The sequence below is a fragment of the Zalophus californianus genome, chromosome 9 (assembly GCF_009762305.2).
Source record: "Zalophus californianus isolate mZalCal1 chromosome 9, mZalCal1.pri.v2, whole genome shotgun sequence".
In the NCBI taxonomy this organism is placed as follows: domain Eukaryota; kingdom Metazoa; phylum Chordata; class Mammalia; order Carnivora; family Otariidae; genus Zalophus; species Zalophus californianus.
The window spans coordinates 129433495-129460008 of NC_045603.1; the positions used below are offsets into that span (position 1 = coordinate 129433495).

Genomic DNA, 26514 nt, shown 5'->3' on the forward strand with positions numbered 1-26514 from the left:
TGCAGAGCGATCATTCCATAAATGTGAGTGGTGTTGGGCTCTAAATCACATTCCCCTCTGACTGATGCCTTCTTTTGTCTTTTCCTAAATTCCTAGAAATTTCTAAAACTGGTAATGATCATCTCTTTTGGTAAGGTAAATATTGAAAACATACGACATAAAAAAAAGAAAAATTTCCTAAATGTGTAAAAAAAGATATATATATATATATATATATGCAAATTGGTTTTAGATAAAGTCTGTGCTTAAACAGTCCTGGTCAGGACAGGAAGATCCAAGGGAAGTATTGTTCTGGATGCCAGAGGACTGCCCCACTGGGCAAATAAACCTCATAAGGCTGGATGTGGCAACCCACACCTGCCCCTGCCCCTCCCTGCTCCCCGCCCCCCTGCTCCCTGTGGAACTGCCTCCTCCCCTACACCCGCGAGCCGGAGGGGGCCAGGCCATCTCATCCAAGAGACCCTGCCTGCCAGCTTTCATGGGCCTCTCTTTGGGACCTGAAAAAATAAACTTTGGGCTCCACAATATAAAAGAAAAACACTTGCAAGACCGAAATTTAATATTTTATTAACTGTAACATGTCAAGTTCGATGATGTTGAATTTAACTCCCGAATACCCGCTGATTGCCAAGAAATTGTACTCGTTAATAAAATGTTTAAAAATGATTCAGAAAGCAAATCATGGGGCTCCTTCCCCTAAATAGAAGAATGACATTCAGTGTGGAATAGAGGTGTATTCTGCTGTTTAGTGTGATATGGGGTGGGGCTTGCAGAGGCACGAGCACCTGGGGCCTTTGAAGCCCCTAAAATCTGCCCGAGTGGAGGTTTCCAGAGGCTCCTGGAAGAGCTCAAACTTCATCACGTTCCTCTCCGAGTCAGTGGTGACTGCCCACAACTTCATCGTAAACGCTGCACGGGCTCAACTGTTAAAATACGGACGCAGCTGAAAAGAGATGGGTCACTTCCACCCATGCAGCAGTTCACACATTTTTGTGCTCAGCAGAATTACTGGGAGACCTTTTTTTTTTTTTTAATGCATATTTTTAGGCCTTGGAAGTCTGAATTTGTGATTCAGTAGGTCTGGTGAGGAGCCCAGGGATCTGCATGTGAAGATCCAGGTCACCCAGGGGCCACACTTTGGAAACGCTACTCTCAGTGCGGTGTGTTTTCAGAGGAAGGAAAGGAAAGGTGGTGGCGGGGGTGGGGAAGGGGGCTGGTTTGCTGGCTGAATAATGAATGCATTGGACAAAACGAAGGGTAACTGCCCGTTTGGAGAGAGATGTGCCTCAGGTCACGGCTTCCTAGTGGAGGACATCTTCAAAAGGTGCAGGTGTGGGCCCGAGGCTGTGAGCACCTGTGATGGATTTGTCGTTCTCGAATGCGCTCAGGTGTTGCCCATGTTTACTACTTCTGGGGCAAAGCGCCCTTCTCCGTTTGTAGAACATTTCCTTGAGCAAAAGCTACCTGTTTCAAGTTCCGTGGCAAGTTCCCAAATCCCAGTATTGTAGAGCCCAGAATGTCGCAACGAGGAGGACGAGAGTCCAATGGCATCACGCTTATGGACAGGACAACTGCGCTCATGACCCGCCTGAGGCCACACCGTAAACCTGGCACCGGGACGCGGCGTTCTCCGTGTTCAAATCCTGCTTTTCCCGAATCTCCTTCGGTAAGCAAAACTGTGTGGCCTTGGCTGTGGCATTTCTGACTGGTTTCCTTTTAGTGCATCCATAGTCTCTCCAGGGTTGGAACAACGATCTTTTCGGCATGTCGGCAGGAACATGGCACGGTGGTCAGGAGCACAGACTTCAGGACCCTGCAGATCCGAACCCACATCGTGGCTTGACCGCGGCAAGTGCCGTCACTTCTCTGAGTCTCCTATACACCAGGGAGGGTACTAAGAGCCACTTCAGGAATTCGGCTCCTTAAATCAACCCTGGTTCCCGAATGGCAACTACCCCCAAATTCACTGGTGTGAAGTTAGTTGGGGAGCTGGTATCCCTCCATTTGCTGGTATTCCGCAGGGCTCAAGCCAGCCTTGGGGAATGCTCTCTCACACAGCGCGCGGGCGTGGGGACCCGGTTCCCTGACTTCCTGGCGCCTGCAGGGCTGAGCTCAGCGGAGCTCCCTGAGAAGTAAATGGTGCAGACAGAAAGACGAGAATATACCAGGCTTTCCAAAAGCAATCATCATGTGTGGTTGTCAGAAAAATTTCATTGCATAACCCAGCGGAGGGAAGCATGGATACAAATTAACCCCAAATGTATATTTGCCTGGGGATGAATCCTATGACATCAGAGGGTGGGTAGCAAGTTTTCCTTCTGTATTATTTGCTCCCCAGGCGAGGGTCAAGATTTACAGCTAGTCCCTGAGTGTGAGTCAGCTCACGGGCTGGGAAGCCAGCCCAGGGCCCCGAGGACTTCATGGTTTCAGGGGCTAGTGCATGCTCATACAGAAACTGGAAAGTTGCCATTTGATTTTCCTTTGCCAAATGTGTGTGTGTGAGAGGGCTTTGTCACTTTCTCCAAAACCCAGGGGCCTTTGTGACACCCTCTCCCCAGCTATCAAGGCCACCTGGGCAGGAAGATACAGCAGGGGCCCCACGGGCAGCACTGTTTCTGAGCGGATGATGACAGCCCATCTAGCCCCCCGTCCTCCCCAATCTAGCCTAGGTCTGCAGCCAGCTCATTATTGGCTGCGCAGTAAAAATTCTGTCCGTGCTCTGCCGACGATCAAATCCGATGTCCCCTGCGCACTGGCAGAGTTGTGCAGCAAGGAGTATGGGGTCCGTTCCTTCGTTCTGGAATGCTGCACGGAGCAGGGGAGTCACGTCTTTGGGGCTGGCCTCACGCCCACCCAGGATCTCGCCATGAGGCCGCGTGGCCAGGGGAAGGCGCACCCACTGCTTTTTCAGGCGGAGTTTGGAACCCTCACTCTACCCAGGGGCAGCTGTTGGACCTAGCACAGAGTGGGTCTCAACGACTGACCTGCAGGATGCAGATTGCCCTAGCACCTGCTCCACGGGGTCTGGGGAGGATGAAGCGAGAACATACAGAGGGTACCTGCCACGTCCCAGGTGCCCAGCTCTGATGACCTCTGGGCATGACGAGCATCTTAGTAACAAGTTCCTCCTTTCCAAGAAAACACCCCCCCCTTTTTTTTTTAAACCTCTCTAAACTCAGACAAAGCAAAAAATTGTCAATCTCAGTAGAAACCTGTGGAAACACTGGGGACATCCATTGCAATGCATGCGAGCCCCAGGGTAGAGCCCCATGCTTCTCCATCTCAGCCTTGGTACTGACCACATTTATGGCCACATTCTACTCCAAGGGAAGAAAAACTGGCTTAAAAGAAAATAATAAGCCCTACGTGAAAGCTTGAGGACAAGAGATTTGGGATGTGTCTTGGGCCAGGTTGGACCCAAAGCCAGAGAGGAACAGGTTTAGGTCCTGATGCACGCGCTCGCTCAGCTGGGGAGCTCAGATGCCTGGTGCTGGTTTGTAGCACCTCCCCGAGGCTGAGCAGAACCGGTGGTGTGCAGTGGGTAGAACACGTGTCCTGTGTCCCTCCCACCTCTGCCTGATGTTTTCAGCCTCGGGTTTAGCGCAGGGTCCTGGTGTCGGGATCTCGGACGGCCAGGACATCCATTACAGAACCATCAGGCACCTGGTGTGCACCCCCGAGTGCGGGCTTACGAAGAAAAGGGGTCCTTGGTTTTCTCTTCTTTTCTTGGACAGCTTGCAGCCTGGCTGGGGAAAGCTAAGATTACCAGTCCCTCTCAATATTTAATCTTTTTAAATCATAGAAGATTAGTCCAAAAGCCATTTCTGTTGAGAAGCACAATCGAGGAGATTTTCAGTGTGGAGAACATCTTGTGGAGATTCGAAATGTGTGGCTGCTCGTGGGCAGCCAGAACTACCTCCACCTCAGGGCACATTTCTGGAGGCAGAGCTTGGTTGGCATCCTCCTGTATCCTCACCTTCTCCCATGTCAGGCGGTCCCCCACTTACGGTCCTTGAAGGAACATCTCAAGGGCCAGGCTCCCCACCAGTGCCCCCAGCTAGCCGGCACAGGCTGGCCGTCCTTCCACTTGATTGGACTCCCCACCTCCTCCTCTCCCCAGGGGATCATGGCCTTTCCTACAGACCACGTACACTGAAGCCATGTCTACTGTTACACAGCAGGCTGCCTTCGACAGTCACGAGGAAGCAGTGGTGTTTGGGCGTCAGAAGTGGGGGTGGGGCCCCCTCTTCCTGCACGTCTCTGGTGAGACCACTCACTGCGACCAGATGGGTTTTCTCTTCTGGATGAAGGCCTTGATTCCCTCCTGCCCATCCTTCAGGGCCACGTTGTCCACCATGGTCTGGGAGGTGAGGTGGTAGGCCGTTCGAAGGTCCTGGGGCAGCTGCCTGTAGAAGGTGGCCTTGCCCAAAGCCACCACTGGACGGCTCAAGGAGGCAATCTTGCCTGCGATCCTCATGGTCTCCTCCTCCAGTTGCTCCTCTGGCACGACTCTGCTGAGCAGCCCGTGCCGCAAGGCCTCCTGGGCGGAAATGGGCTCCCCGGTGAAAAGCATTTCTAAGGCAACCTGCGGGAGGAAACGTGTGTCACTAAGGCCGGCTCCCCGTGACCCCCTGCTAGCCAAGCCCCACCCTCTCCCACTCCGTTGACTTCCCGACAACCTCAGCCCCGTCACCTGCTTCTTCAAATAACATGGCATCCGTCAGGCCCGACATCTGTGACACCCAGACTCCTGCCAGGGACAGGGTTGGAGTTCTCCAAGAGCAAGGAGCATGCAAGTGCCCGGGGAAGGGTCCCTTGCTCCTTCCCCGGAGTTGCTCTCTCAGCCACAACACACACACACCCCCCCCCCCCCCCCCGCCAGGCCAGGAGCTCCCCTCTGCCTCTTAGGAGGGCCAGGCGTGGGGCGTGGCCACATCTGCTGGGAGGGAACCGACGCCGAAGCCCGGGGCCTGCCCCAGACCAACGCAGCAGCCGCCTTCTGGAAAGTGCTCAGAGATGCCACCACCACAGTCTGGTTGAAAGAGCAGTCCCCCCCACCCCGAAACCCGAGGAGGAGGGATTGAAAGGAAATGCCCTCCAGGGACCAGTCGCAGGATCAGGGCATGATGTAACTTACACAAGGGGCCACCTCCATCCGTTGACCCCTCTCCCCGCACACTCCTCAGGCCTGCAGAAGAGGGGTGCGGGCTCCCTGCTCTCCGCGGTTTGCTCCGCTCCACAGCCTGCCGCGTCCGCGCCTCGCTTCCCCAATTCTACAAAGCCTGGCCTCTTGAGAGTCAAATCCACGATTTCAAAGAGGGCTTCCTGCCGCACATGGAGCACACAGGTCGGGAGGTGCCTTTCTGGCCGCCCTCCCCCTGCCCTGCAGCTGCGCTGTTCCTTGAGCTGAGCGCACCGGGCATGCTAGTCACCTCGGGGTGCTTGTACTTGGTGTTCCCTCGGCCTGCGATGCTCCGCCCTCAGGCATCCTCACAACTGGTGCCCTCGTCCCTGTCAGGTCTCGGCTCCGGCGTCGCCCTGTCTACACGGTCCTCCCTGACCATGCTAGTCAATCTGCAGATCACACCCGCCCCCCACCCCGTGCTCTCCCCCTTCCCGCTGTATCTTCATCCTTTGCGCTTCTGCCATTTAACACACTCTATGTTGACACGCTGCTTTTGTGCATCGTATTATCTCCTTTGCTAGCAGGTAAATGCCACCAGGTCAGGGTAAATGCCAGCACCAGGAGGGCACCTTGCACACAGTAGGCAGCTTACTAGTTATTTATCGATGAGTGGTTTGTGGGATGGACGGGTGAAAGCAGGTGGAACAGCAGAGGGGAGGCTTCCGTCCTTTGGGGGCTTGGTCAAAGCGGCTCAGTTCCCACCTGGCTCATTTGCTTGGGCCACCTGGTCCTGGAACCTGGCTGCCATGGCGTGTGGGGAAGCCAAGACACAGGAGAGGCCGTGCGAAGTGTTCCAGTGACCGGCCCAGCCGGGGTCCCTGCCGAGAGGCTGCCCAGCGGCCGGACATGGGGGTCAGCAAGCGCTCAGACGACACCCCCCCGCCCCATCTTCAGCTCCTCCCAGCTGACGCCACACACACTGCAGAGCAGAGAGGACCTTCCTCAGGGAGCCCTGTCCAGATTGCAGATTCATGAGCTCAACAAATTACTGTTGCTGCTTTGAGCCATTGAGTTACGGGTGGTTCACTCTGCAGGGACTGGCTTGAGATGCAAATTTGGGGGGCACTAGCATTTAGATCATGCTCTTGACTAGGTTTCTCAACCTTGGTGCCATTGTCTATTTGGGGCCAGGTGATATCTTGCTGTGTGGGACGGTCGTGTCTTTGCAGAGTGTTTATCAGCATCCCTGGTCTCTCTCTGCTAGGTGCCAGGAGTTACGTGTCCCAGCCCAACGGCTGTGACCATCACAGAGCCCTCCAGCCACGGTCAGATGTCCCCTGGAACCAATATTGCTTCCAGTGTAGAACCGCCGATTTAGATGGTTCTTTAAATCATGACACTAGATCGTCACAGCTAGGAATGGAGCTTTGGTAAAGAAGGAGGGCTCAGAAGGCTGGGCTCGAGGACTCCTGCCATGGTGGGGACAAGGGGAACACACACTGGACTGGCAGCTGGGGCAAGTGATGCTGGCCAGCTTCTCCTCCGCCAAGTTAGGGGATGGACGAAGTCCCAGCTTTGTCCAGTTCGGGGGAATGTACTGACTGCATGTTGGAGGCAGCAGGTACGGGATGCCCGTGGGTCGCTCCAGAGGCCATGTGTTAGCTGACCAGGAAAGTTATCATACACCAAAACAGGTTGGAAGCCCCTGCTTGAACGTGGAGCTAAAAGCCAGGTCCTGCTGATTAAGGGCTTATGCTAAGACCCCGCTGAAGACGCCCCGTGAGTCACATGAAGGGGCCGGGACAATGTCTGCTGTCGCTGCCTGAGAAGCAAGTGTCAGTGGGGACGTGGGTCAGAGGCCAGGGGAAAGCAGGGCCACTGCACCTTCCAGCCTTTCTTTCCCGCCGTTCATGCAGGCGGCTCTCAAGAAATTCATGGGGACCACAGAGCACACAGTGGCCAGCCCTGAGAATAACACTGAAAATCAAATCCAGCGAAGACAAGTCATCAATCCATTTACAGCAATGGCCAAGACCTCAAATAGCCTTCCAAGAGTAGTTAGTTATGGGGGGGGAGGGTGGCGCGCCTGGGTGGCTCAGTCAGTTGAGCATCCAGCTCCTGGTTTCGGCTCAGGTCATGATCTCAGAGTTGTGAGATCGAGCCCCGCGTCAGGCTCCATGCTGGGCGTGGAGCCTGCTTGGGATTCTCTCCCTTACTTTTCCTCTCTCTCTGCTCCTCTCTTACGTGCTCTCTCTCTCAAATAAATAAAAAATCGTTTTAAAAAGAGTAGCTATGAATGGTAGCAGAGACGGAAGGAGGTAATCATTAAAATCAAAGTAGTAGGTGCTCCTTTGGCTGGCTCAGTGGAGAAGTCCATACTTGCTGGCTGGGCTCATGGTCTGCCCGTGGGACAATCCTCTCGTCAGTGTCTTCCTCCAGTAGATCTTTCTTCAGCATCTCTGTTGTTCCTATGTCTCTCTTTCTCTTCCTGAGCCTCCTCGGTTCTGTTCTCCTTCCCCTGCTTCCATGACCCACCTACAGAGCACCTGTCTGGCTCAGAGACTGCAGCTGCCCAGGGTCCAAGTGCTCCAAGTTTGCAGGGCGAGTCCTTTGGGGTCCAAGCTTCTGCAGGCCCGGGCACAGGCCAGGGTGCGGGCGGGGGCCTTGTCCCGCCTGCGGAGTGTGGCTCCTCCCAAGGACCCCTGGGCACGTTGCTTCTCATCTCCCCCTTCCCCAGCTGGAACGCATGCGTACAAATGAGTCTCTCAGAGATGCGGTAAAGAACAGCTAACCAAGGACCGCGAGGCTCCCGGTCACATCGAGTGCAACAGAAATGCTAGGGAAAACGGTCCATCTGAGCAAGACATGAACCGGGGGAAAGAACTGTGATGGTTCTGCTTGCTCACAGGACCTGGCACGAGTCTGTGTTTGAGGCTGGGGGCCGGGTTCCGTGAGCAGGAACTCCAAGCAGAGCGTAACTTTCTCTTGGACATTCATTCACCCAACAAAGAGTGACATAGGAGAGCTACAGGTGTCAAGAGCAGGGCTACACACTGAATTGTGTCTCCCCAAAATGCATGTGTGGAAGCCCTAAGCCCCAGTGCAACCGTTTTTAGAGATGGGGCCTTTAGGGTAGTAATTAAGGTTAACTGAGGTCATTGGGTAGAGCCCTGATTCAATAGGATTGGCGGCCTTCTGAGCAGAGTTAGAGAGCTCCGTCTCCGTCTGTGTCTTTCTCTCGTCGCCATATGAGGACAGAGCAGGACATAGTAGGAAGGTGGCCAGCTCCAAGCTGGGAAGAGAGCTCCTACCAGGACTCACATCTGCTGGCATGGTGAGCTGAGACTTGCAGCCTCTGGAACTGCGAGAAAGTAAATTTCTGTTGTTTCTGCCACCCAGTCCCTGGTATGTATTATGGCAGCCCAAGGTGACTACTACACACACAGGAAGACTATGGGTTTTTGAATGTCTTAATTCCGAAGCAACTCCAAAAACTCATTTAAAAAAAAAAAAGAAAGAAAAGAAAGCATCCAAGTCCCTGAACTGAACCAGTCTGGGAGAATGTGGAGTCCTCACCCCTGGAGAGGTATGAATAGGGGCATCCCCTGTGTGTCAGGCCCGGGGCGGGGGGGCTCTGCCCACAGGAACATACGTGACCTCTTACACTCCCTTCTGGACAAACGATTCCTAATGTTATTTTCAGGATCTCTCTATCCACAAAAAGGAAGTGACCTTGAGCTATAGCAGGAGGGATTGTCATTGGACAGAAGATATTTTCCCCTTCAGTCAGTGAGTCAGTCAGCCAAGCGGAGAAACACAGAGATAGACAGATGGTTAGGACGTGGCAGACCGTCAGAAATCAGTCAGACAGCTACCTGAAGGGTCCCCACCAAGTTCTGGGCTCTGTGCTCAGCCTGCACCATCCCGGCCTCTCCTACTACCTGCTATCTAGTGGGTATGAGAACTGCTAATTTCAGAAATCACCTCACAGGGAAATATTTTCAAAGACACAAGACACTCATCCTTCTGGAATACTCTAAGTGCAGCCTTGCCTGCAGGTAGGTGAAGGGACCCCATCATCTGGACCAGTCCCTTCGACTCCTGGATCCATCATCACTTCTTCTGGGCACAAACTTCCTTTATTCACAGATTCACTTACAGTAAAAAATCCGAATTGTTAAATGGTAGTAGGTTCACTTAGGTCCCCATCCTCTCTCCCACTTCATGGAAGGTGACAGACCCTCCTGTGGAGAGCGATCACGAGGGGGGCCCGGTGCACCAGGTCTCGTCGGGCTTTGGAACCCGATCTGGGCGGCCTCGGCTTGGTCACGGGGCTTCGAGTCAGGCACATGGGCTCTGCTTCTCAGTCTCTTCTCAAACCCAGGCAGCACCACAAACATGTCACCTCCCAGGAGGCGTCCCAGGAAAGCCAGTTTTCAAAAGCGAAGAAGTCACGAGAACAGGTGAAGAACCAGGACAAGGGGGAGGCGGCTGGCTGACGAACGACGGGTGCGTCTGACTAGACGGGAACGGGGAGAAAGGGGCCCCCGGGGCTCTTGCTGATGGAGGTGCAGCCCGGAGACGGACGAGGCGGGGCACGCTCCCCCGCGTGCTTCCACTGCCCAGGCTTCTCTTTCATTCCAGAAGACCGGGAAGGTCTCCGGGGGATTCACCCCACGCCTGAAGGAAGTCTTGATGGGAGTGAGGTTAAGAGCCCCCCCTGGTTCAGCCCCTTCTTTGGGCCTCGGTTTCCTTATCTGCCTACTGGGGTCATAGCGTTAGCACATAATGATTTTGGGGATTTTCCCCGGGCGGGTTGGACAACAGCGTGGTATTCTCTAGGGAAAAGAAAGCCTGCTTATTTTCTAGCTAATCAGCACAGTCTTTGCTTATGAGTGAAGCTTCTATGTCAAGTGTCCCCCGGAACTTCAGATGAGAGAGAAGGCACCTTCTCTCAACCTTCTCATCAATTCAAGCTGCCTTTTATGACGGCACTTCTTGGGTCCCCCTAACAAGCTGGGGTTTTAATGCTTCCTCTTTCTGGGGCACTTGAGGCCAAGGCAAACCCTGGAAGCAGCAGGATTTGGGTCTAGAGTTGGTCCCCCGAGTTCCAATCTCAGATGGGCCACTTACTAACCAAAAGACCTTAAGGATGCAACTTAAGCCCTCTGAGTCTGTTTCCTCATCTGAAAATGGGAATAAGCCTTCCATCCTCCTGCGGGATTGTGGAGATGAGAGACAGTAAGTGCAAAGCTAACACTACCGTGCTGGGCACTCAGTCGGCATCTAATAAATGCACTGATGATTATCAACATGCCTATTCCAACTGTACATGTGTATGAATCTCTGACTGGCTTTTAGGTATCACAGCCCTGAAAGGGAGTGAGACTTTAAAGCAGAGGGGTCTTTGGGGCCCCTCGAGTCCCATCTATGGTACGAACCGGCCGGCGATGCAGTAAGGGCTCAGGGAGGAAGGAAGCTGACGGGAGGGCCGTGGGGCGAGATTAGTTGCTGGAAGACATTAGGTAAGGCCCTGAATCGTCCCCAGGCCCTCTTGTAAATTGGGGGGTTGAACTACATGTTCTCGCAGGCGCCAAGGCCACTGCAAATCTCTGTTAAAGTGCAGATTCTGATGTGGTCGGTCTGGGGGGGCTGTGACCCTGCATTTCTCAGGCTCTCTGGCGGTCTCCATACCAGGCTGAGTAGCAAGACCTTAACCCTCTTTCCAGCTTGGAAGTTGTACTCTGTTCTAACTAGACTCCGAGGAAATCGGAGTCCACAGATACACTACGTTACCACAGGCACACAGGAGGAAGCCAGCGTTCCCGCCACTGAGAAATGAGGGGCTGGGGAGGCGGGGGTTTGGCTCTTTCACACGCTCTCCCGTGATACCAAGCGCCTGAGGCACTGGCACCACGTTTCTGGGCGAGGCCCGCTCGGGCTGGGGAGGACAGCAGCCCACCAGGCAGGCTCTTTATAGGGCGCAGCGAAGATGCATTATTTAACTCACGCCAGAGGAGAGAAATGCTTTACAAATGTGGAAAATTATTCATGTGCAGGCTCAGTCTGGCTTGAACACAAGGGCTGCACTCCGTCATTTCTGCTCCCGGCGCACAGACGGGCGGCCCTGCTGAGCCGGTTCCCATGGTGACCAGCAGAGGGCGCTGGTGGCCCACACCCGTGGCTCTAGCCGCCGCAGAAAGGGTAGAGCTCCCAGGCCAGGTGAGCCTGCAAAAGCACCTGCTTGCTTCCCTGTGGCTATGCGCCGAGGGGACAGGGGCCCGCCACCCACTGAAGGCCACGGGCCTGTGCATGGATGTGCTCATAGGGGCGCAACCAAGCAATGACCGCAGGGAGGGGTGTTTCTGGTTAGGTTTAGATTTTTACGAATCCCTACTTGCCTCCTCCAGCCGCCCGCACAGGTGAGACCTGCAGATCCAGCAACCCGGCAAAGGCCCTACGTTCTGACAGACTTTTCTTCCCACTGAATTCCCTTTATTGGTATTGTGATTTCAGGTCATGAGTGCTGACCCCAAACTGTGTATCTGCTTCATGCCTCTGTGTAGTCATGAACTTGGAGGGCAACTCTCCCTTTGAGACTGCTAGCTGGGAAGAAACCCAGGGGATCAGATCACAAGGAGCGCAGACCGGGGAGCTGAGTGGGACAATACTGGAGACTCTGCCCTCATCTTCCCAGCAGGCCTGGCCCTTGCCAAAACTGCCCGTGGGAGGTAGCAGCCGCTTTGGGTCTTGCCACGTCCTGCCCCTTCATCCGTCACGGTGGGCAGTCATGCAAGGTGGTTCTGAGCGCTGGGCTTCCTGAAAACTCAAGGCCTGCATGTGTCACACTAATTTAAAACTTGACAAAATGTGATAACAATGTTTACATTTCTAGGACTCCATTAGAAGCCTCGATTGGAAAAGTTTGTGTTAAGAAAGAAATGGATTCTTATCCTGACAGCAGGGCTGTTAACAAAGGTTTAAATGCCTTACTGTGGACCCTTCCAGAACGTAAGGTGTTAAAGATGAACAGCTGCAGACAGCGTAACCAGTCCAACTGCCTTTGACTGTGCAAGAGGCTTCGCAACTTGATTTGCACAATTGTGAGTTTGTTAATGAGCTCTGACAATATATTTGAGATGTACTTCAATTTAATATACTTGGCACAAAGTGGGGACTTAAGAAGTATTTACTGAATTACCATATATGCATTTAAGGTGAACGTGTCTCCTGACAGGATGAAACCCCTTTAGTCAGCAAACCCTTTAGCAAGCTGTTATGTTTGACAGCTCACCCTTTGCCCACTCTCAGCCGGCGTTCCTGCGTGTGTGTGCCTGCAGGATCTGTCTTCTGACCTTTGTCACAAGTACACGTTTCTGTAAAAGCTACTGAGGAGGCACCATACAAGAAAGGAATGCATCCCTAAACTTCTTGGTCCTACAGCTTGATTTCCCTTGGGTCTTATCTCTTTGGGGCCTCAGGCATACGGGCAACTGCTGATTTTTGTAGTTGGTGGTAAATGGAAGATATATTCCTGAAAGCAGTTCAGGTTCCCTAGTGTTGCATGACTTTGCCAAACCTTCCCTTTTTGAGAACACATTTCTGGTTGAGAATGAGGATGTATTTTTTTTCTAGAACAAGGAAACCCCTGGTTTACACGTAAGAGATGCTTAGTAAACATTATTTTATGCTGTGATAAGAAGGAAGAGAGTTTTGTGAAGAAAATGGACTTCACTTTGGTCAGCCAATGACAAAACACCTTTTGTAATGCGGCTCCTTCTGGGGCAGAGCCAATCTACCAAGCACCGACTGTTCGTGCTCCTGAAACATCACCACTGTGAACCTGACACACTCAGGGAATCAGCTCTTTTCAGTCCCTTCTGGAACAAGACAGGTTGCGGGCAACCTTATTGGCAAACAATAAGCCAGTGACACTAGCGTCCTAGCTCCTGATACTGATCTACCTCCCCAGGTGGCCCAACAAAACTGGGTTTCAAAGGCGGGGCCAGTAAGAAGACAAGAGTGTGTGCCTTTATGCAAACCAACAAATCGAGTAAGGAACCTAAGGAGCTGCCCTGAGCGGCAGGCAGCTGGCCGTCCCCCGCCCGGCGGGCGCGCACGAGAAAGGACGCCTCGGCATACCCCGCCAACCACACTCCCGGGCAAGTGCTGGAACCCACCACCCCGTGCCCTGGAGGATCACGTCTGCAGGGCCCAGCGAGTTCAGTTACCTTTCTCGGCACCGCTCTCCCCAAGGCCACCGCCGGCGTGGAGCAGAAGAGCCCGAGGTTCACCCCCGGAGTGGCGAAAGAGGACGTGTCGCTCGCTACGGCGATGTCGCAGCTGGCGACCAGCTGGCAGCCGGCCGCGGTGGCCAAGCCGTTCACCATGGCGATGACGGGGACCGGGTGGTTCTGGATCAGCATCATGACCTGGAGGAGCAAACACACCCCTTCATTTCCGCCCGGGAGCGAAACGCAACATTCACCTGTATCATTGTATGTGACGTCACCCTTTGCAGAGCATCTTCCATATGCATTAGCTCAGAGTCTGGGCGGGGGGGGGGGGGGGGGCGGAGGGTGAAAGGAGGCATGAAGAGAACCAAGCGGGCATTAAATACCGACGGTCTGGTCTTCCTGAGACCCAGGGGAGGAGCGGACCCTCCCTGACAACCGGGCTGCGAAGGCTCAGAGGGGAAGGCACTCGCCCAGGTGGCAGGATGCAGGGGTTGATGGCACAGCCCTGGTCTTCCCACCCCCGGCAGGACGCCGCTGTGAGGGTCACGGTCCCCTCTGACTGGTCCCCAGCAGCCCCCCTGAAGCACAGAGCTGATTTTGATCTCTGGGGAAGGGGGTGGCAAGTCTGAAACGGGTATTTGGTACTTCCTTGAAAAATTAAGGCGAAAAAGGAACTGGAAGGCAATTTCTGTAGTAATTACTTCTCAAATTACCGTGGGGAACATTCTCTCGATTCTATTACAATGGTGTGGGGATGCCCTGCTGTCATCAAAATAAACAAAACTCCCCAAACAAGGCCCCTGCACAGAGAGGAGCCAGAAAACTTGCTCACGTGACGCTTCCCCTCTCCCCACCCCATAAATCGCCAGAGGTTTTAACTTATTTTTGCAGCTTACCAAATAACTTGGTTTATTTCTCCAATTTTTTTCATGCCACTCTAAACAGAGTGCGTTGCTATGGTAACCTGGATGTATAAATAGTTGCACCTTGAACCCTGGCAGGGAACGAGGGCAGGTGGGAAGGAGCCACTATATCTGGGCTTGTTTCCCACAGCGGCAACTCCGAAAAAATGACCTTTCATTGATTTGAAGATTTTGCCCAAGGAACTCAGCCTTTTGCATTCACAAACATATTATATTTGTCAGCTTTATTATAAAATAGCCAATTATATGTTTAGGGATATGATATATTCTATAGTAGTGGTTTGGAGTTTTTTTAGGGGGTCACCTTTTGAGAATCTGACAAATGCTAATGACCCTCTCCTCGGAAGAACGCACACATATATATCCGCACCCCAAACTGTTCATGGATTTAGGGGGTTTGAGAACTCCAGGTGAGGATGACGATGGTCAGTGATAGAGCTCATTCTCAGTGAACTGCAGGAGCTAGGAGAAGAATGCTTAGGAACTTCTAATGTCTTGCTGCAAAGAAAGATTTTTTTTTTTTTTGCTGAGTGTTGTCTGTCACCTAATGAACTGGTTACTTATGAAAAGTCACCTGGCCGTAATTAGCGTTGAACAATCTGTGTCTCCTGTGTGTCATCTACAAAGCACTAGGATTCTATACAACCTGGTGGGAAAATACTTAGATTGCAACAATATTAAAAATATTCATACCTTTCATCTAGGGAACACTTCTTTTTTTTTTTTTTTTTTTTTAGGGATCACTTCTAAGGAATAATCCTAAAATAGGTAAAAAGCTGTCTGGGCAAAGATGTTCAAAAATTATTTTATATTAGTGAAAAACTAATAAGTAACATAAATATACAAAAATAAATAAGGGGCACCTGGGTGGCTCAGTCAGTTAAGCGTCTGCCTTCGGCTCAGGTCATGATTCCAAGGTCCTGGGATTGAGCCCTGAGTCAGGCTCCCTGCTCAGCGGGGACCCTGCTTCTCCCTCTCCCTCCTGCTAGGGCTCTCTCTCTCTTTCAAATAAATAATTTAAAAAAATAATAAATAAATAAGAAAAATGGCTATGTGAACTAATTGTCCATTTAATGGAATGCTGTGTTCTCATTACGAGATTTTCCACCAGACACAGGAGCGTGGTGGTGGTCTGGGTCTTGCGTGGTGGGCTGGAGCCAGGCTCCTGGGGTTTGATGCCCAGTCTATCACTTACCCACTGGCTATCACTCGGTCTTCACACCCGGGTATAATAATGGGCATAAGAATAGTACAAACCTTCTAGAACATGAGAATTATATATATGTCTAAAGTATTCGAAACCTTATGTGGCACATGGTAAGCATTCAATGCTATAATCACATTATACAATTATACAGTATAATTGCTCTTATGTATGATTATTCAGACAAATAGGTTCACATGGGAAAAGGTTTGAAAGAAATATACTAAATATTAGCATTCTCTCTGGGTGGTCGGATCATGGTCCAGTATCAGCAGTTTATTTTCCTTCCTTCTATTTTTCGGGATTTTCAAAATTTTCCACAATGTTTATTATTTGTATAATTAAAACATATTTTAAGTAACTTTATTTTTTAAGTATGCTCCACGCTCAACATGGGGCTTGCACCCATGACCCTGAGATCAAGAGTCACATGCTCTACTGACTGAGCCAGCCAGGCACGCCAAAACATATTTTATTTAAAATTTTTTTTATTTTTTAAAGATTTTTTTAAATTTATTTGAGAGAGAGCGAGAGCACGCACGCAGGTGCACACGCATGGGGGGAGAGGGGCAGAAGAAAGAGAGTCTCCAGCACTGAGCGAGGAGCCCTACTGGGAGCACGACCCCAGCAGAAATCAAGTCAGACACCCAGCCGACTGAGCCACCCAGGTACCCCCCCCCCCAAGTGTATTTTAAATAAAGTTAGAAAGCAATTCAGGAAAGACAAAGACAAGCTAGATAATAAATCAGCTGGGGCAATCAATCCCTTGGTAGTCCAGAAATGATTATCCCTCCTAGTTTACCTTCCTGAGCTAAATATTTTTCCTGGGCTCTGCCTGCTCCAAAATGTGACAGATACCTAAGTATAGCTTAGCCTCGCTCAGTAGCGTTACTGAGGGCTCTGTCAGAGGCCTTGCCCTGTTGCCATTTCACTGGTGGGGGTGAGGAGAAAGAGAAGAAGCTCTTCCTGGACGAGGGTTTCTACCCTTGAACTTCAACAGGACAAAAGAAGAGACACAAGGGGTAGGTCTCCAGGGAAATCTGTCACATCAGCTCCACAGAGGGTTACTTTTGCTCTCCCACGGCCACGTGTTTCTTCTCCTTCTCAATTTACCCTATTCCTGCTTTGTAAATAATTAACGATCAGGAGGCACTTGTGGTCTGCAAGGAATCTGCTACAGTTTAGATGCTGAGCCAAGTCAGGAATCTCCGTCTTCCTCTCTAAATCCAAATTTTCTCATGCCTGAACGGAACAGTGAAATATCTAGCTCATTCCGTCCCAGTCTGTCTGTTGATTACATTTGGAAATTGAAATCTTGCACAAGTTCATGATGCCCATATTTATCCAGGACAATGTGATTTTCTTAGAAAAAGTATTCAAGAAATCAATGCACTTTCACTCCTACCTCCTTGTGTTAGGACAAGGTCCTGTTCCTGCACTGTCTTTTTCAGTGGGCCTGAAAAAGGCTCACTGGGGGTTGCCAGCTTCCACGAAACCTGGCCTTTCTCCTCTGAAGCAGCCCCTGGCTCCCCCGTTGGCCCTCTTGCTAACTAACCGGTTTAGCCCTCAGTTCATGAAGAGACAGCAGAGTGGTAAAAGCAGGCCCTTTAGGGAGGATGGGAGGGCTCTAGTGGTTCTCTTTGATGCTTTTCTGTTTTAGCCAAACACACTGGATATTAGCAGAGAAATGACTTCTAGAGCACCGTGCCTTGGCAAACACAAGAGCAGAATGTGACATAAACACTATTAATGTGGAACAAAAGACCGAAGCCTTAGGTCCAGGTTGCTTCTGCCTCTCCCTGAAGCGTCAAGTCAGTTGCTTTTCTGGCTGGTCCTGCCATGAAATGAGAACACTCTAACTGACTCTCCTTGCTGCATTCTGGAAGGGCGAGGAAAAAAGATGGTGGTCGAGACGGCATCTTGTTCACCTTCCTGTCAGCCTCCCTGTTGCTCACCTCTGTCTCGTCAATATAGAAGTTATCATGAAATATTTGTTGAGTCATTAATGACCAAATAAATGAGCAAGTCAACGAACGAATGAAAAATTAGGTGAAGTAATCTTAGGATCAGGTTATGAAACTGTTTTAGGTCTTTTTTTTTTTTTTAAGGTTGATTTATTTATTTGAGAGAGTTTTTAAATATTTATTTATAAAATAAATAGAGCACGAGTGGGAGAGGGAGGGGGGGAGAGAATATCTCAAGCAGGCTCCGTGCTCGGCGTGGAGCCCAACGCGGGGCTTGATCCCACGACCCTGAGATCATGACCTGAGCCAAGACCAAGAGTCAGTTGCTAAACCAACTGTGCCACCCAGGCGCTCCTGAAACTGTTTCATGTCTTGCTTCTCACCTACATATCCAGTTTCCGTTTGGCAGGAACCTTGTTTTTCCTTCTTTTTCCCTCAGTGCCTTGCAAGTGTTATGCATACAGTAGTGCTCAATGAGTAGTTATGAAATGGGCAATGCCTTACTTAAAGTTGTATTCTATTCAGGTTTTTATTATCCAGGGGTTGACTTGATATATTTATAATCACCTCAAACTTTTTGTTCCTCTTCCTCTCTGCGGGCAATTTCTCTCCTTTGTATGGTTAAAGAGACAGACAGAAGTAAGCGTGAAGAGGTTACTTTTCCCACTTGGAGGTGGTGATTACAAAGGTTGGTTGGAAGAAGGGTTTGAAAACAATCTTTAAGGGGCGCCTGGGTGGCTCAGTCGTTAAGCGTCTGCCTTCGGCTCAGGTCGTGATCCCAGGGTCCTGGGATCGAGCCCCGCATCGGGCTCCCTGCTCCGCGGGAGGCCTGCTGCTCCCTCTCCCGCTCCCCCTGCTTGTGTTCCCTCTCTCGCTGTGTCTCTCTCTGTCAAATAAATAAATAAAATCTTTAAAAAAAAAAAAGAATCTTTAAAATCTTTAAAAGTATTATTCCATTCACAAATATTCTCTCTCTCCCATTAACAGAGATGTTTTTGTTTAAAATTAAAACAAAAAATTTATACTAATCTTAGGTTCTTCTCCTCTAAAGGTGTACACCCCCACTCTTTACCTCTTCCTTAAGACACGTCTACCAAGACACACCCCCATGATCCTGGAGGCAGCAACTATCAGCACTAGCCTATATTTCACTTTCTTTGGCTTGTAACAAGATCCATCACAAACCATGGTCACTTCTTAAAAATCGAAACCAAATAGTGGCCTGGGTGAAAGATGCACCAGTGACCCGTCTGCAGTGACTAGGTCTCATAGATAAAGCCTTATCTGTAAAGTGGAAGCCTAATTCCGTATTTCATGTAACTATCATTTTCGGGTGTTCGATGTCGACCCTCATCCTGACTTACCTCAGAACAGGTCTGAAATACTTCGGCATGATAATCTGGGCTTCGCTCATCTGTCAGTTCCTTTAAATCATGCCCAGAAGAAAATACGGGCCCCTCAGCTGCAAATGTTTCCAGTGGAGAGAAGAAAAGAATAGAAAGAGATGTAAACAGCCAACCTTAAACGTTCACTTACTTACCCACAGGATAGCTAGCAATTGCGTTGAGGCCTTGGACACTTAGAGAAAGTTAATGGCTCGATTTTGATAAGAATAATTCCATTTCGCCTGAAAAGTGACAGCCAGTATTTTGTGGTGACACGGTAAGGTGAGGCATCGGTTCTCAAAGGTCTGCGGTGGTGGTACCAGTGAAAACATGTTATGCCGACAAGGAAAAGGCTCAGACACCACAGTGAATGTACTCTTTCCAGAAGGACCTCCCCAGTTTCACACTTTTGTTTCTGGACTTGGTCCGGCCTGAGTGTATGGACTCATTTGGACCCCTCAAGCCCACCCTGCCTCCCGCAGTGTCCCTGCCCTCTGGTCCACAGATAACGGCTACCCACACAGGGCGGAATCTGGAAGGTCGGAGTGTGAAGAGAGCCCCTTTATTTTTACCAGGGATCTGAGGATGCGGTTTTACTGTTACCATTGTCATTAGCAACAACGATGCAATGTAATTCCATCGATCAACTGGCAACACTTTCTCCTATTTCCCTTTTCCTATGGCTGCTGGGACAGACAATACTATGCCCTGCACACAGGCGAGAAAACCGTACCGTTCAGAGCTAGTTGCCCCACTGCATCTGGGTTACACCCCCATGGCGGCTGGACAGTATTTGCTCTATCTCTTTTCCCTTCGCCATGCAAAAAGTTGAAAATTTGGGGGTGCCTGGTTGGCTCAGTTGGTTAAGCGTCTCACTCTCGATTTCAGTTCAGGTCATGATCTCAGGGTCATGAGATCAAGCCCTGCATCAGGCTCCATGATGGGTGTGGAGTCTGCTTGAGATTCTCTCTCTGCCCCTCCCTCCCCACCCCCCTGTACTCGCGCATGCTCTCACTCTCATACACTCAAAAATAAATTTAAAATTTGTTTTTAAAAGTTGAAAATTTATATCCAACCACAGACAAAAAGGTAACATTCTGAGTACCTGCCTCCAGAGACACTGATTCTTAATTTTTAAAAAATAGTGCATCATAGGGCAGCATCTGTTTTATTTTTCTGTGGTTGCTTTAAAATGATGACATTGCTATTATTTATACCCCTGTCATCAGCACCAGATGATTTGGTAAAAAGTATTACTGGAAAAAGAGCATGGGAAGAAATGAGCAAAATACACATGCTTTCTGGCACCTTTGAAGAAGACCACAGATCTCGGTGGAAAGCTTAGTTGAGAGCAGAAAAGACAAACCAATCAATTGCCCAGCAGCCTGTCCTAGCCAACTAGGTAGTCTACCGAAAGCATTAGTGATTATAAACCCATCTTAATAGATCCACGAAGAAACCGGTTTTCTGATTTTGATGGGAAGACCAGCATGGCCAAGGGTGGCAATGTTTTGTATCTGACACATCCGACAAAAAGGAAAAGACATATTCTCACCACACAGTAATCTTTCCTATCATTTCTCCAGTTAACTACACAGTTTTTTCATAATGTTCTTGTAAAGGAGCTTCCGAAACAATTCTCCCGTTAAGCGAAGGAATGCCCCGGTTGACCAAAGAATTTTGAGAAACCGCTTCCAGGTCCTGCAAGAACACAGAGGATGGGTATCAGATAAATACCTGAAATGATGATGACTTTCAGATCTCTGCTTTCAGCCTCGTGAAGAATGTCACTTTGCAGAGATTTCAGCATGGCTAATGACAGCGCGTTCCTCTTCTTCGGATCACTCAGGACAATGTTCCTGGGAAGAACGTTTTATAATTACTGGGTCGTGCACGAAATCAAAACAAGTGAGGATCCCCGCAATTCCTTTCTTACCCCGGGGGCTATTTTTTAAAACACCAGAAAAGAGAGCCGTGGGTGCTTAGAGGCAACTGAGAGGGTCTGCCAACTGTCTGGAGTTATAGCTAGGGCAAAACGAGGAGGCTACCTGAAAAGTGGCCTGGGTTTCCTCCCTCGGTCCCTGGGTTTGTTTCTCTTTGTCTCCACGACTGCTGTCAGAAACAGGACTGCCACCTCCCCCCAAAGGGCAGGTCACAGCAGTTCCAAAAATCACCACTGCCCGTTCCGAGAGGCGCTGAGGCTTATAAACCCACAGTGGGAGCCAGAGGAAGCTGCCACACTGTGGCTACCTTCAGCTCCGTTCTCTCTGCTGTTCTTCAAAAGAGTAAGGTTAGGGAAGGAGCCGAGAATGAAAAGACGCCCCCCAAGCCTCCCCCATGCACCCCACCGAGGAGGCAGCGCGGTTGCAGTGGCCAGCGTGCATGGGTGACAGCATCTTTCCATGTTTTTATAGCGGCATCCTGAAATTCTACTGAATAATTCATGCCGAGGACGGGCAATGTGGGAAGAACAGAAGGACGGGGGCAGACAGCAAGAGGGCTCTTCTGGACGCCGTCCTCCAACAAGGAGCTGGCATGCCAAGGTCTCGCTGTTTTAAGGTATCCCACGTGCTAATTAAAAGAACCGGTATTGTCATCTGGCTGCCTGTATACAGAAGGGTCTGATTTGTGCGGTGAGAAGGAATGGGCACGGAGCCAGACTCCAGGCTATTGTTCTGTATGTTGCATCTGTTTCCCCTTGGCCCCCGGCTACGTGTTTTCTGCCTTTCTCACTCTTTCTTTGGCTCTGCTATGTGTCAGCCTGGATCCTCCTTAAATAGCCCTCTGGGCCACTGGCTTCTGGAAAACCACTTCCGTGGTTTTCAGTGCTACACGAATACCCATTTTCTTTGGAACACCCTTCCGGCTTTGCTGCCATCTTCAGATGACTGTGACAGTCATCGTTTTGTTTCTCATCAACACCTTTCCTCCTGAGTGCCAAAAATGATTTGCAGCTGATAGGCCGATAGGTGATGAAACCCGCGTTTTGGGGTGTGGTAAGAGAAGTGCCGACGGAACCTTCCAGTAAGATCATGAGTGTGCTTTTCTGCAGCAAACCTAAGAGCTGCCATCCCGTCAGTGACATGTGCTTAAATTAAATTCTAAGGCCTCGGGCAAAATCGTGTAGAAAGATGCTGGCGCCCCGATGCCCTTGCCGCACGTTGGCGTCTGTTCGTATGTGGCCCATTAACCCTTTGGCTGGGGCGTTCCACACCCTGTCAGAGTGCTCTGAATTGCTGAGTTCACTTCTCAACCCGGCACAGCCAGGCTTCTCTTCCTGCCACTCCACTCAGTCTGCCCTCGCCGAGCATCTCCTCATTGCCAGAACCAAATCCAACGGCCATGTGGATCACGCTCTCCTTCTGTCTCCTGTTTTTTGGTGCTTCTCTGGCTTGTCCTCTACCTCTTCAAAGGGCTCCTTGCCTTCCACTTGCCCCTAAATGATCCTCATTTCTTCCCTCTTCAACTGGCCATCAGAGCTGCTGGTAACACCTCCTAAAAATCTTAGCAGTCCGAATTCTCCCAATGTCTATCTTGGGGCAAAACGTGTGAGGCCTCGCACCCACAGCTTCACCAACACCACCACTGGAAAGAGGGAATCACCAAGAGTGAGGGCACCGCCAGGGCATGTGATAAAAAGTGTAATATTTTCTGTTTGCAGGGCAGGAGATGGGCCCCGGGGAGGCCCCGATGAGCTGTCCGGAGCCCATCACATCATTGTAAACCCCAGAAGGTCCGTGAGATGAGGCACCTGTCATGTTCGCACACAGGGGAGACACTCGGCAGGCACCTGCTGACTGAATTTATGACCCCAAATAGCATTTTGATTTCTCACGTCCAACTCCATTAATTCCTGCAAATTTTCATCTCACTTAGTTTTTTGCCACCTCTTTTAAACCTCAGTGGCGAGGACACTGAGCTATACAGCGGAGTGGGAACAGCTTTGGAGGCAGATGGACCTTTTCCTGCCTCCTGGCTCTCTTTCCTCCCGGCTGTGTGGCCTTGGGGAGGCTGCCACCTTTCTGAACTTGTTTACTCACTGTAGGATGGGGACAACATAACCTAGCTCGCAGACCACGAGAAGGATTTGGAGTAGCGACTGTACAGTGCCTAGCACAGTACCCCGATTTCTGGCCGCCTTTCACTCCATGACAGTATCATTGCTGAGAGGAACAGCTTTGAAAAGGGAGGCTTGACGTGTGACTGAGTTGTTGAAGCTCACCAACTTTAGTGCCTAACATACCACTGCTTTAGTGATGGCTTTGGAGGTTCCTGCTTACTGATTCTGAGCACTTAGGTTAGATTGATGCTTCCTATCGCCTCTCTTTCTGACTCATGTTTAGTTCTGGAGAATTCAACCAGAACTTCTTTGGTCACCGGGCTGCCATGCCAGATGTCAGGGCTCTGACCAGGTGGAACCAGATTTGCAGCAGCAGAACCACCCTTGAAAATGAGCAAGAAGGACCCCTGTCTGGGTGCTGTACTTTCGAGTACCCTGCTCTGGGCACCCTGCTCCAGCTGTGCCCTGCCAGGGGAGCCAGGAGTCCACCTGAATAGTATGATGTGCCCACCTGGAAATCACCACCCTCTTCCAAAACCTGCCATGGTTACCTGAGACTCTGAAATTCTCTGGCTTTGCGGGGGGGCATCCTTAAGCCCACGGGGTGGCCAAGGGCAATTATTTCTAGGAGGGGAGGGGAGAGAGAGTATGGAGGCATGCTGGCTGGGGTGTCTGCAGACCTGTGTGCCAAGCTCCTGGCAGAGCAGCAGGAGGGAGGGGTGGGGAGGTGAGAAGGGGTGAGCACAGGGTGGGAAGAAAAGAAAAAAGTTGCAGGCCAGCAGCAGGCCCTTCACTGCTTTGGGGGAACTCCTAGAAGCCTCAGGATTATACATTCATACACGGTCTTCCAGGTCTTACGAAGATACACTTGTCAGGGTAGGAGAAGAAAACATATTTAGCTGTTAGTTTGATTTGCAACTTTTAAATACTTAGCATGCTGGGTAGGCCTCTCTTTGCACCCTTGCCCTGGCCAGGCAAACAACAGGGTGGAGGCCTGCATGGGGCTAGGGGTCCTTCAACCTTTACTACTCCAATTGCAGTTTGTGCACGGGTTTGTTTGTTTTGTTTTGTTTTTCTAAGGGTTTTAGGCTTGTTGAGCCAAAGGGCAGAGCTCAGTACAGTGTGCCCTTCATTCCACATATTGACATGCTCCCCGCCCTCGGTACTTCTGGGGTAAGGCCAAGGAGCAGCTAAGCCTAACCTGGCCTTGGAACCAGGTCAAGGTTGTGAGAAGCACAGAACCCTCTTTCTCCAAGGCCACATCAGCGGTGGGGCCACCTGCCGAGCTCTCCGCACCGCACCGGAGCCTAAAGTCCAAGGAAGGCTCGGTGGCCCGGGGGGTTTAGGGGCAGTGCGGGGGGGGGGGGGGGGCCCTTCTGAGGCTGTCCCATTTGAAATTCTCCTGTGTGTCCTGCAGGATCCGAAATGTTACAGTGCCCAGGCAAGGGACTTCAGGAAACACCGTGTCCGCGGGTTCCCTTCGCGGCCTCCGGCCGGATTCGCACAAGCTGGGGTTCCCAGCGGATGGACCTGACCCCCGGCCGAGTCCTCGTCGGCCTCCGCGTGGGGTGACTGTCCATCTCTCTGCCCGGGTCCCTGCCGCCCACCCCGACCTGGGAGCTGCCCCGCTAGGCCCGCGGGCCGCCGGTCCGGGAGGGCCAGGGCGCTCTCACGGCCCCGCCGCTGACCTGATGCCGTCCCGCTGCCGCGCGCTGGTGAGTCGCGGCCCGAGCTCCGGCCGTCCGGCCCCGGCCGGACCCCTGCTGCAGAAGCCGGCGGAGAGCGGAGCCCAGGGGCTTCGCCGGAGCCAGCCGGGTCCCTTTGTCCCGAAGGCGCGCAAGCCGGCGGCGGCCATGGCAGCCAGAAATTCACCCCACAGGGCCGGACGCCCCGAGGGCCGCTACCGCGAGCTGGGCCGCAGCGCCTCAACAGCTCTCGGTCGCAGGCGAAACCGGAAAACCCGAGGTCAGAACTCCCACGCCAGGGTCGAGGTCTGTCTCCTCCGGCAGGCCCGCCCCTCCCCCCGCACCCCGGCCCCGCCCCTCCACTCCGCCTCCGCGCCCCGGCCCCGCCTCCCCGCGCCGCGCCACCACCTGCGCCACGCCGCGCCCGCCCCGCCCCCTCCGCGCCCGCCCCGCCCCCTCCGCGCCCGCCCCGCCCCCTCCGCGCCCGCCCCGCCCCCTCCGCCCCGCCCCGCCCCGCCCCCGTGGGGCTGAGGGGTGGAGTCCGGGGTGGAGTTCGCAGACACTGAACTGGCAGGCGGGATTGTTTGCCTTAGTAGAGGCCAGATGAAGAGTTCAGGGGAGGCGAGGAAAGGGTTGGCTTGTTCCTTTCTGCACCGACACCGAGAACGGTGGTGGTTTACCTAGATTAGGAAAATGAGTGTCAACAGGTGGCGACTGGTATGAGCAAGGTCGCCACCTTGTTACTTCACCCCAGCCACTGCAAACCCGCTCAGGCCTTGCAGGTGATCACGGGTCACAACGTGAGATGTATTCCACACAGGCGTTGCCTTTTGAAGGACTTTGTGTCCTCTCCTCGAAAACCCTACATTTATCTCTTGGGTTTTTCAAATGCACCCGGGAGGGAAAGGGAGATCCTTCTCAGGATCTAAATGGCTGGCACTGGAGGAGACAGAGAATTTCCTGTCGCTGAAATCCTAAGTATAATGAGAATATCCTCATTGTCATGTGTTAGCTCAATTCTCAAAGTCTGCAGGTTTTATTTTATTTTATTTTATTTTTAAAGATTTTATTTATTTGAGAGAGAGAGAATGAGAGATGGAGAGCACGAGAGGGAAGAGGGTCAGAGGGTCAGAGGGAGAAGCAGACTCCCCGCTGAGCAGGGAGCCCGATGCGGGACTCGATCCCAGGACTCCAGGATCATGACCTGAGCCGAAGGCAGTCGCCCAACCAACTGAGCCACCCAGGTGCCCAAAGTCTGCAGGTTTTAAAAAATTTCCTTAAATATTTTATTTTTATTGACTACATGCTCATTTTCAGTAGTAGATACCGTCTGCAGGAGTTGCTCTGGTCTCAGGACACAAACTTATATCTTCCACTGTTGTCCTGTTCCAAGTATTTTAGTCAACATCATCTTTTCGAAATATGTCTGATTGGGACGCCTGGGGGGCTCGGTTGGGAAAGCGTCTGTCTTCAGCTCGGGTCATAATCCCAGGGTCCTGGGATGGAGTCCCACATCCGACTCCCTGCTCAGTGGGGAGCCTGCTTCTCTCTCTCCCTCTGCCCCTGCTTGTGCTCTTTCTCTCTGACAAATAAAATCTTCATAAAAACCCAAACAAAAAAACCCCGAAATGTGTCTCATCATGCCACTTCTCTGCTTCCCGCTGCAACATCTGGCCCCCGCTCCTTCAGCCTGTCTTGTGCTACTACTGTCCACGCTCGAGGCGCACGACAGATCAAAGTCTGGAAATTTGCAGAACACATGGAAGGAATGGTCTCAGCCCTCAAGGATCTTACAGTCTCTAGGGGAGACGCCATGCCAAGGACCCTCCACGCCCTTCACACTGAGAAGCTTTGCAAGGATCACAATTATACAAAGGAACATTCAAACGAGGCCATTGGGGTTGCACGGTGGCTTCAAATAGTCACACACT

At 51.5% G+C, this 26514-nt stretch overlaps 1 protein-coding gene across 1 annotated transcript; it reads right to left on the minus strand.

The window, feature by feature from the left end:
• Window positions 1-495: 495 nt before the first annotated feature.
• Window positions 496-24914, minus strand: ECHDC3 (enoyl-CoA hydratase domain containing 3). The gene is made up of 5 exons (XM_035729085.1): window positions 24587-24914; window positions 20576-20697; window positions 18818-18915; window positions 13357-13557; window positions 496-4585 (listed from the first exon to the last, which is right to left on the minus strand). Exons 1-5 carry the CDS (start codon window positions 24751-24753, stop codon window positions 4274-4276), a joined length of 900 nt encoding a protein of 299 aa, XP_035584978.1. The 5' UTR covers window positions 24754-24914; the 3' UTR covers window positions 496-4273.
• Window positions 24915-26514: the final 1600 nt, after the last annotated feature.